Source organism: Pollicipes pollicipes, unplaced genomic scaffold (genome assembly GCF_011947565.3).
Source record: "Pollicipes pollicipes isolate AB1234 unplaced genomic scaffold, Ppol_2.1 Scaffold_7145;HRSCAF=8470_pilon_pilon_pilon, whole genome shotgun sequence".
Taxonomy (NCBI): Eukaryota; Metazoa; Arthropoda; class Thecostraca; order Pollicipedomorpha; family Pollicipedidae; genus Pollicipes; species Pollicipes pollicipes.
The window spans coordinates 1-10055 of NW_023597011.1; the positions used below are offsets into that span (position 1 = coordinate 1).

General features: G+C 54.4%; 1 protein-coding gene across 1 annotated transcript; it reads right to left on the reverse strand.

The window, feature by feature from the left end:
• Positions 1-3015: 3015 nt before the first annotated feature.
• On the reverse strand, positions 3016-8371 carry LOC119108985 (evolutionarily conserved signaling intermediate in Toll pathway, mitochondrial; the record flags this gene model as incomplete). Its single annotated transcript, XM_037232533.1, has 7 exons — positions 8141-8371; positions 6969-7166; positions 6242-6311; positions 5439-5665; positions 4510-4723; positions 3749-3877; positions 3016-3116 (listed from the first exon to the last, which is right to left on the reverse strand). Coding segments are annotated over exons 1-7 (1107 nt in total), but the record flags the coding sequence as incomplete, so codon positions are not given.
• Between the last annotated feature and the right edge of the window lie 1684 nt (positions 8372-10055).

Consider the following 10055-nt stretch of genomic DNA (forward strand, 5'->3'; position numbering starts at 1 on the left):
TTCCATGCCGTTGGTTTGAGAAACTACTTCCGAATGCGCGGAGATTTGGGGGCCCCAAGGTCGTCATTCTCAGTACCGAATATGAAAAATATGAAAAAAATAACGAATGGGGTTTTAGGGCGCATCGATTGCACACCATGGTTATTCTGCGCCTAGTCCGTCATTGTTTCGTTGGTTACACTGCACCATACATTCGGTCGTGTATGCGTAAAACGTAAATGCAAAACGCTTAGAACGAAAGGCTTTAATTGTCCTCATGTCGATGACATCTGTTGGGTACAGTTCAGCGCCAACTGTATTCAACCGACTCTCTCACACTTCAGGACGATCAGACATGATGACCAAAAGTTGCATGACTGTTTTCAGCATAAGCATACGATGCTCAAATGTCCAATTAGATGGAACAAATGGATTGTAGTATGAAATAACAGACTAAGGAAATTTAATACGTGTACAGCTATATGAAAGTTTTCCAAGAGATTTTAACGTGTCCCTTGCCTTCCCCCCCCCTCTCTCAAGTATAATTTTGCTCGCATGAATTGCCTACTTGAATGCCGCTATGATCAGTGTCTGCGCTTCGTACCAGCCCGTTACGCGTGCCTGTGCTAGCATGAAATTGCGAGTGTGGGTTCCGTGGGCTCTGATGTTTCCGTTACCTGTTGTTGGCTCTCTGATGTCTGTAGATCTTCTGCCTTCAAAGCAATATCTTCACCCACCATTATCCATTTCATCTCGTCTCTGGAAGCGGGACAAACGCACAAACCGGCATCCCCAAGCTAGGGGAGGAACACATCCCCCACGTGCCTCCCATATAATTCCTTCCCTCTGGCTCGGATTTAATGAATTTTGGTTCGCTGCACCTCAGCACCATCATAGTCTCGTGTTTAACTTGCCCAAACACAACTGTGAATCGCTCGGTTCGACGTGCGCAAAAATCGGCAGCGCTGTGGATGGGCCCATTAAAAATTGCGGTCATAGTACAGTAATGGTGGCATCAAATGATTGCTTCGCTGTGACATTAGTGCAAAGCATAGGTCTGCGCCTATAATACAAATTATGCGTTTTGTTGCCATGCTTAGCCATACCACATTTATTTCTCATTGCGCATGCGCCGCTCACCTCAGTGAGGTGAGCACTGGGCGGATGGCCTTTAACAATACGGAACGGCCCTCAAAAGAAACTGTGACCCAAATCTGGAATGTTTCATCAATCCCATCAGGAACACCTCAGAGTAAAGCCAAGCTTATGGTGTAGGTGTACATCTGTACGGTCGTTTGGTCATCACATACGTTGGAATCTTTTGGACTGTTCGTTAAACCGGAGTCGTTCCACTGACGCGGTGTGTTCGGGTCTTGGCAACCGTGTATGCCCAATCTCCGACCCCAAAGCTGTAACTGTAAAACATCCGGCCACACCAGGACAGGCAGTTCGCATTCTTGGAGAACTTCGAGATGCAAAGTGACGCATCCGTCTCCTAACATACAAGCCGATACATCGCCGGTGCCATGACCCCACAGTATCGAAAACCACGGCACAAGGCGACGCCAGTCTCAACGACCTGTGCCATTGTTGGTGCGAGCAATGCATTATTGGTGTATCACATAAGTTGGGAGTTGTTTCAGAATGCCCCTAGAAAATTGTCATGGCTCCTGTTGAATTAACGGCATTGCAAACACAGCGTCGTATCGCGGCTTTCTTTCGTCTCGTCGTTTGGTTTACACATCACAGTTTCCGAGAGAACATACGTGCTTCCGAAGCTTGTCGAATTTGGTTCATTCTGCATCTGATCACATCAAGTTAGCTCATCGCTGTTCGGCAGTTCCCTCCGAACAAAACCAAACGTCGGTAATAGTGGCATGGCGCTCATTCTGACTCTTATTGGCACGCCCAACAATATCTCATGCTACAACAGTCACATCAACGTCAACGGTTCCATATTAAAAGAGACTATGAATCTGTGTCAAATGCACCCGCACATGCCACTGTTATAGCACTCCAAAACCAAAAATCTCGCTATATTTTCTCACAACAGATCCGCTTCTCTTGCTTCATATGTAACAGACAGGCTGATGTTAAAGACGCTCTGGTGGTTGTTGTCGCCCCCCTCCTCGCCGAGTCACTGACTTGGTCGGCTGCGATCGGACAGCGTTTGTATTCAAACACTACCTGCACCGCCAGAACAGCTCAGCCCCGTCGGGCACGCACTCAGCGGCCCTGCCCCCACGCGTTTATGAGCTCGCGCTCATTCGCAAGCGCTGGGCCAATCCACCCCACAGCAGACAGTCACCGTCCGCAACGCAGTCACTGGCGCAGCGCGCGGTCATCTGAGCGCCACCCACAGCCGCGGTTGCCCCACCGAACAAAGCGCGTGCAATCATGCTCGGCAGAGCGCAGGTCACCGGCGCATGGTTGGACGACCACGTGCCGCGCCGCGACCACGGCGGACGGCCGGCCGCCACGGGACCCGGCCTCAAAAGCGCCGCTGTCATCGGCTCGGACGTCTTGCGCATGCCACTGAAGGACGCGGGCGCCATCACTGACGAACACCACAGTGACGTCCCCGCGGCTGCTGAGCGCAGCATTCCGACCGCCCGTCGCCTTTCCGTTGCATTTGATACACGCCAGATGCCCGCGGCGCCGTGCTGGGTACGGCACGATCACTAGACACATCGCAGACAAGAGACTGGCGGCTGTAACCCTTCTGCGTGGGTGATCCTTCCACGACTGTCTTGTCCGGTGGCCGTTATCGAAGCCCTAGAGCACTGCAATCATCATGGGAGGCAGCCCTGGCGTGGACGTCATGACTTTTGCGTGACGTCACTCTCACCCGTCCTCGTCCAGGTCGCCCACATTTGACTTCGTCACTGGTGAGCAAACTTCGAAAAGCGGCTCGAAAACAGGCCACCCGCTGCCGCCGGTAATACAAGGACCGCTACGTGACGTTGTGACGTCACCGAGGGTCGGGTGTGACGTCCACCAGCGTCGGGTTCGGAGACGGTGGCGACATCTGTGGACCGGCGAGCGCAGCGTGAAGAGGACGGGCAGCTCGGCGAGCCGCGGGGAGCGCCGCTGCAGCAGCCGAATCCACGAGAGAAGCGAGTCGCGGCTCGAGGTGCCTGCGGGGTGACCACGGACGGCAGGGCGTTAGACTACCGGATGCACAGGGGCACCCCGTGCAAAGTAACCACCTTTGGCGTGTGGTTCAGGCGCTGAACGGTTGACACTCGTCTGCCATGTGTATCGCATGTGTTAGATACGCCTACGATATACGTGTATCAGACGTACAAAGTGTAATGAATTGGATGTCAGGCTGCTTGAAATGTTGCGTACGTTTTCATTCAGCCGGTACCTATTGTTTCCGGTGCTTTTAAACGCTACCTTTCATGCAGTTTTGTCTCTGGTGGCTTGAACCTTGGTCACATGTATACGGAGAGCGTCCTTTTGGCATTATGAGTTAAAACTTCTCGTGCTGAGCTAGCGACCTTCAATATACCAACGACCTTGCTCCTAGCTTATTATGCAGCATGTTCTCAATCGATCACGATCTTTATCCCGTCCAATCTATTGCTTGCAGCTTTTAAATTAATGTTTTGCAAACCAATATCTTGTCGCGAGCCATGTTTTACGACCTTTCTCTTACGACCTTTTCCATACAATCCCTCGCCACATGACCTCTTACCCTACAATCGTGGCCGACCGGCACTGGACTCCACTCACGACGGCCTCCGGGCCGACCGTGCCCTCTCACCCGTGACGCAGACGGCCATGATGGTGCCGTCCTCCTGCTTGTGCACGCTGGGCGGCCTCTCGTCCCAGGCCGACTCCCGGTCGGTCCGGCTGCTGCGCCGCCACGTCCAGTTCTCCAGGTAGGTGATGTCTGGGGCGGGGTAGGGCCGTACGGGTCACGGCGAGAACAGCGGACGCCGCCGGGCTGCGGAGGCTCCCCGACGGAAGTGTGCCCCCCGCCCGGCCCCAGCGCGGCGTACAGGATCCAAAGGACGGGACGGGGCACGGCCGCGACGGAGCAGGAATTGTAATGGTATTTCAGAGGGAGGTGGTCCGAAGGCAGATAACTAAATGATGCCCTAAATACGGACAGACATACAACGCTGTCCACAGGCGCCAGTTCTAGTGAAAAGCAGCGCCAACAGCGCTGCTTTACACTTTTCCATTTATGATTTAAATGCTGAAAGATCCTCACTACGCTACTTATGCCCTGCACCGTCCGAGTCCCATCCTTCATTGACCTCACTGACCCATCCGTGTCCTCGTGATCGTTCCGTCCGAGTCCCATTCCTCATCGACCCCACTGACCCAGTCCTGTCCTCGTGACCGTACCGCCCGCGTCCCATCTCCCACCGACCTCACTGACCCAGCTCTTTCCTGGTGATCGCGCCGTCCGAGTCCCATCCCCACTGGCCCCACTGACCCAGTCTTGTCTTGGTGACCGTACTGTCCGAGTCCCATCCCTCATCGACCCACTGACCCAGTCCTGTCCCGTGACCGTACCGTCTGAGTCGAGCCCCTCGTGTTTCTGCTGCTCCTGGGGCTCGGCGCGCAGCACGAAGTAGCTGATGGACTGGTCCTGCAGCCACACACGGAACCCGCCCTCCACGTAGAGCGGCTGGTCGGTCGGATGCTCCTCCAGCAGCGCGCGCTGCTGCTGGCTCTGTCCGGACACCACCCAGGTGCGGTCCACGGCGTCCTCTGGCAGTTCGTCCTCCTGCCGTCAGGGGACAAGGTCAGACACCACCCAAGTGCGGTCCACGGCGTCCTCTGGCAGTTCGTCCTCCTGCCGTCAGGGGACAAGGTCAGACACCACCCAGGTGTGGTCCACGGCGTCCTCTGGCAGTTCGTCCTCCTGCCGTCAGGGGACAAGGTCAGACACCACCCAGGTGTGGTCCACGGCGTCCTCTGGCAGTTCGTCCTCCTGCCGTCAGGGGACAAGGTCAGACACCACCCAAGTGCGGTCCACGGCGTCCTCTGGCAGTTCGTCCTCCTGCCGTCAGGGGACAAGGTCAGACACCACCCAGGTGTGGTCCACGGCGTCCTCCGGCAGCTCGTCCTCCTGCCGTCAGGGGACGGGGTCAGACACCACCCAGGTGCGGTCCACGGCGTCCTCTGGCAGTTCGTCCTCCTGCCGTCAGGGGATGGGGTCAGACACCGCTCAAGTGCCGTCCTCGACGTCCTCTGGCAGTTCGTCCTCCTGCCGTCAGGGGATGGGGTCAGACACCGCCCAGGTGCGGTTCGCGACATCACAACCCGAACAACCCTCCCGGCCGTCCCGACATAAAGATAAATCCCCGTGCGGGCATCTAGCGCCCCAATCCGCATCCGCGCGCCACCTGCGTCACATCGCAGAACGGGACGGGCTCGCGCCGGGACGACTCCCCGCTGCCGCGCCGGCCCCGCCTCGGCAGCGGCCGCTCCCAGCTCACCGCGAAGGTCGTGACCTCGGAGCGGGCGTCCACCGAGCAGATCTGCGCCACCGCCAGCTGCGCCAGCGCCAGCACCTCGCTCGGCAGCGGGCGCGGCAGCAGCCACGGCGACTGGTTGCGGAATTTCGGCATCCAGTACAGCATGCGCGCCAGCTTGCGCACCGGGAACGAGAACTTGCCGAAGATGTTGATCAGCTGGTCGCGCAGCTCCAAGTCGGGCATCACGCCTGCCGGGCAAATAGGGTCACGTGACACCTGTACAGGTGACGCGCATGGGTGTCACACGACACCTGATGATGCGACGTCAAACGCCGCCAGGACGATGACATTAGCGCACTTTGCATGTGGGGGGGGGGGGGGGGGGCGCAACACGACATTAGGATGCATGGTTGAGGGAAGCTTTCATCTGCAGTCTCGTGCTACACAACATCTCCTAAGACGGCACTGTGTCTAGTAAAGCGCGCTCAACGCCACGCTCTGCGAGCGGCCTGCGTTTGGTGCGCCCTGACGCCCCTGGAGCGGCGGGCCGGGCGTTACGTTCGCAGCACGGAGCGCTACACCGCATCACCACTGGGGACGTCCACACCAGCTGGGCAAAAGCACTCTCCCACAGCTGCACGCACACGACCGCGGCCAATGCTGCTGCACAAGGAGCGATCGCCTTCACAAGGGCCGGCGTCGCACCGCGTGAGGAACCGCTAGCAGCACGCACGCACGCTCGGCGCCCCGAGAGCCTGACGGAGGGCTGCAGACAGCTGGCTTCTGACGTTTCAGCCCTCACCGCCGCTGAGGCCGCTCCTCACCATTGTCCTCGATCTGCTGGAGGACGTCGATGGCGCAGTTCTGCTGGCGCGGGTAGTGCATGAACTCCACCTGGCAAGCAAACCCGCGACAGGCTCAGTCGCTGCCTGCCTTCACACCGACAACAGAGATAACGTCCCCAGCGAACATCCCACTCGCTGGCAATACGACCACTTCCATTACAAAACAGAACACCACCACAGTCACGCTCACATTACGAACTTCATGCAAGACGTGCCTCGCGAGTTTTGACACGCGTCAGCGTGCTCTTGGATGTATATTTAGACTTAACGCGGTGCTGTCGCACGCTGGAACGTTCGTGCGACGTGTCCGCAGTCGACCTGTCGTCTCTGGGATTACAATACCGAGCACATGGACACAATCTCACTCGTAAGCACCAATGGAGCACAACTGCACAAAGCACAAAACACACATGGCGCGGAGCACAAACCGCGGCAACCTCGCTCGTTAAGATAAACGTCATCCCAGTGTTAGCATATTGCAGACTCCATTGTCACAGCATTGTGTGAATAACCTGTTGGTATGACGACAACCACGGAGAGCGCCACGAGAGGTGTGCTGATCATTTATACCAACGACAAAACAACATATTCACACCACCGACAATAAAAAGACGGCACCATCCAACACCCCACATCGGGTTTCATGTTCAAACCTGACATACCAAGCCCTGACCATCACTTTCCGATCATTTTCCAAAGTACATACCTGAAACACATTGGTGGAGACCAGCTGGGCGGTCGGGAACACGCCCAGCACCTTCTTATAGGCTTCTAGGTCCTTGTGGACACCGAAGTTCTCCATCTCCTTGAGCGCGGCGTAGATGAACTCAACGTGCCCCCTCTTGTGTACCGTCATCTCGTGGAACATGTCCATGGCCGCCAGATAGGTCTCCTTGTTCTTCTCCTGTGGTGCCGTGTATGAGTATGACCGACGTTGTGTATGGATGGAATGCGCAACATTGGCAACACACATATTGCTCACGCAAGTACGGAACATTACTGATCAATTATCATATTTTGAATAAATTATCAGAGGACTCATCATAAGAAAACTTATCTTTCACGCACAAATGTCAGGAGTGTGATGTGTTGTAACCATTCCTGAAGCATTTCAACCTTCTGTTTGGCACAAACGGCTTTGAGACCCCAGTATGTGTTGGGAGCTGTCTTTTTTGCTTCTCCTTTGAAGTCAACAAACCAAATTCAAGTTAATGCAAAAATCATCTTGTATCACAACTATAACACAAAGTGGGCAGCCAGGTGGTGTTTTTGTAGTGCACACTGCTGTGACACGGACGCCCTGCTTAGCCACTATATATATATATATATATATATATATATATATATATATATATATAAGTAACATCAGACACGGCACGCACTCTGGGGATCCTGACGCATATTCCCTGAAGTAGCTGCAATTTCTGGATCAGTGCTGGGTGGTAGCAGGATCACGCAGTCCAAACAACACCTAACGCCAATGGTACAACGCCCAAATCTTCAGGGAGAGCATACGCAGAGCCCACTTGTTCTCGGCTTGATTGAGGAGCAGGGCAGTATCCATGGCTTCATTCATGTTATTACCATGTGTTATCTTAGATTACCGGATTCATCTGATTTTCTTTGTGTTTCTCACATGTACCGGGCTAAGTCCTTCTCTCGGCCGCCTGCCAGCACCGGCAGGTCGCACCTTAGCGCCAGCAAAGATGGTGTGCGGCACCAGCCGTGAACTCGCACCTTAGCGTTAGCAAAGATGTTGCGCGGCACCAGCTGTGAACTCGCACCTTAGCGTCAGCGACGGTGGTGCGCGGCACCAGCTATGAAATCGCACCTTAGCGTCAGCGAAGGTGGTGCGCGGCACCAGCTGTGAACTCGCACCTTAGCATCAGCGAAGATGGTGCGCGGCACCAGCTGCGAGCTCGCCGGCTGGTCGCGCCGCAGACCGGCCGTCGCGTGCAGGCGGCGGCCGGCCGGCCGCGGGCGGACGCTGCGCAGCCGGCACCAGGTCACCCGCAGGCCGTGCGGCGTCAGACAGCGCTGCAGCATGCTGGCCGCCGACGCTAGGCCGCGACCGGGGCGACAGGTCACGGACGGATCTCTGGCACCTGCTGGCCGCCGACGCTAGGTCACGGACGGCTCTTTGGCACCTGCTGGCCACTCCCTAAAATGAGGAAGCATGTGCAGTTGTTGTAGAAGCTTGATAGCTAGTTGGATATGATTCCAGGAACAGAGTTCAAACATTAGGTGTGCATTGGGTACGGTTTAACAGTGGGCTTACATCAGCAAGATGTGAAAAAGCAGCTTTGCTGCTAATCAGGCTTGTGATCAATGGCCTGCACCAGAAAATGTACACAGCTTTAAAGCAGTTGCAAATATCCTAGAAGCTACACTTTTGCACCAGCTCATCTCAGAATTTAAGGCACAGTACCACACATACCACCAAACATTTGTTTCATGAAGGGTGGATCTAAGGGAGCCAACCAGGACATGACCTCTCAAAGATGGCCCAATCTGGGCAAAAAGTGGCATACTTCTGAGCTTTGGAGGACATCTCAGCGGCTTTTATCGCAAAAAGCTCCCTTTAACACTCATTGACATACAGGAAAGTAAAATTTTATGGTCGCAAATCTGCTGATGATCCCACAACCAAAATGCATCATAGGTACACAGGTACTCACACAATCTCATTCTTAACCAGGGCCGCAACCATTGAGTTGATTTTCTCAAAGACCAATGACTACTTCTGCTTGCTCGAAGATAAAACATACTATGACGGTCAAGAGTGTCAATTTTGTAAATGATTGAGCAGGGGGCTGGACCGATGTGTCAAAGCCTACCAGCCACACCCTATTTTTTCTCATCGGTTTTAGCTCACCTGATTTTCACAAAAAGCACTTTATATTTGTAAGTTTTGTATTCCTCATGATAAACTTAAATTAAGCAGCACAGCACTCATGTGGGGACAGATCCAGAGCAGGAGGGGGGGGGGGGGGAGGGTACTGGAGACACGTGTCCCTTCCGATCGGAAATCAAGGCGCCCCTTTAGACGCTACCTTGCGGCACCTAATGCGCTCTTCTATGGCGGTCACTGGCGTAGGCGTAGATTACCGCCCCGTTTTTGGTTGTGAGGCCGGGACGCGGTTATCCATAAAGGACAGGCACTCGGGAGCACTCCAGAGCACTCCAAAGGCACTCCGGAGCTTTTCAGCTCAACCTTTCAATCATCGGCAAATCTCGTGGTCCTAGGTATGTCAAGTTTATCGCAACGTTTCTCCGCTCAGCCGTTTCGGTTTATATCTGGCGATGAGAGCGAACACGACTTGTATTACAAGAAGAACTTGTGTTACAAGTTCTAGCGTTTGTAGGTGCACTGATATGCACAAGCTCGCGTTTCCACAGGGTGGTTAACATCCAGCTACATTAATGGATCCAACCACTAGGCGTGGGTACCAAGCCATTCAGCAAAATTACACAGGGTGATACAATTTTATTGTTGTCTTTGGCCTTAGGTCACGGCGTCCCCCTGACAAAAGCAGTGCAGCTTTATTCAAGATCCAGTTTTGGTATGACAGGCAGGCGTCACCCAAAATTTTGGCCGGGCCTCAGCACTGAGCAACATTTTTGATGCCACTATGTTTCATGGCATCAACAATTCATTATGACCAATATCTGCATGGGATTAAGGCCCAAAAGAAACTGCTTCCATGACAAACAAAAGACATTCTGAGAGAACAGTAATGAGAATTTGTGGAAACTGGTACAAAAAGGCATGTGCTATTCATGGGACCACTGC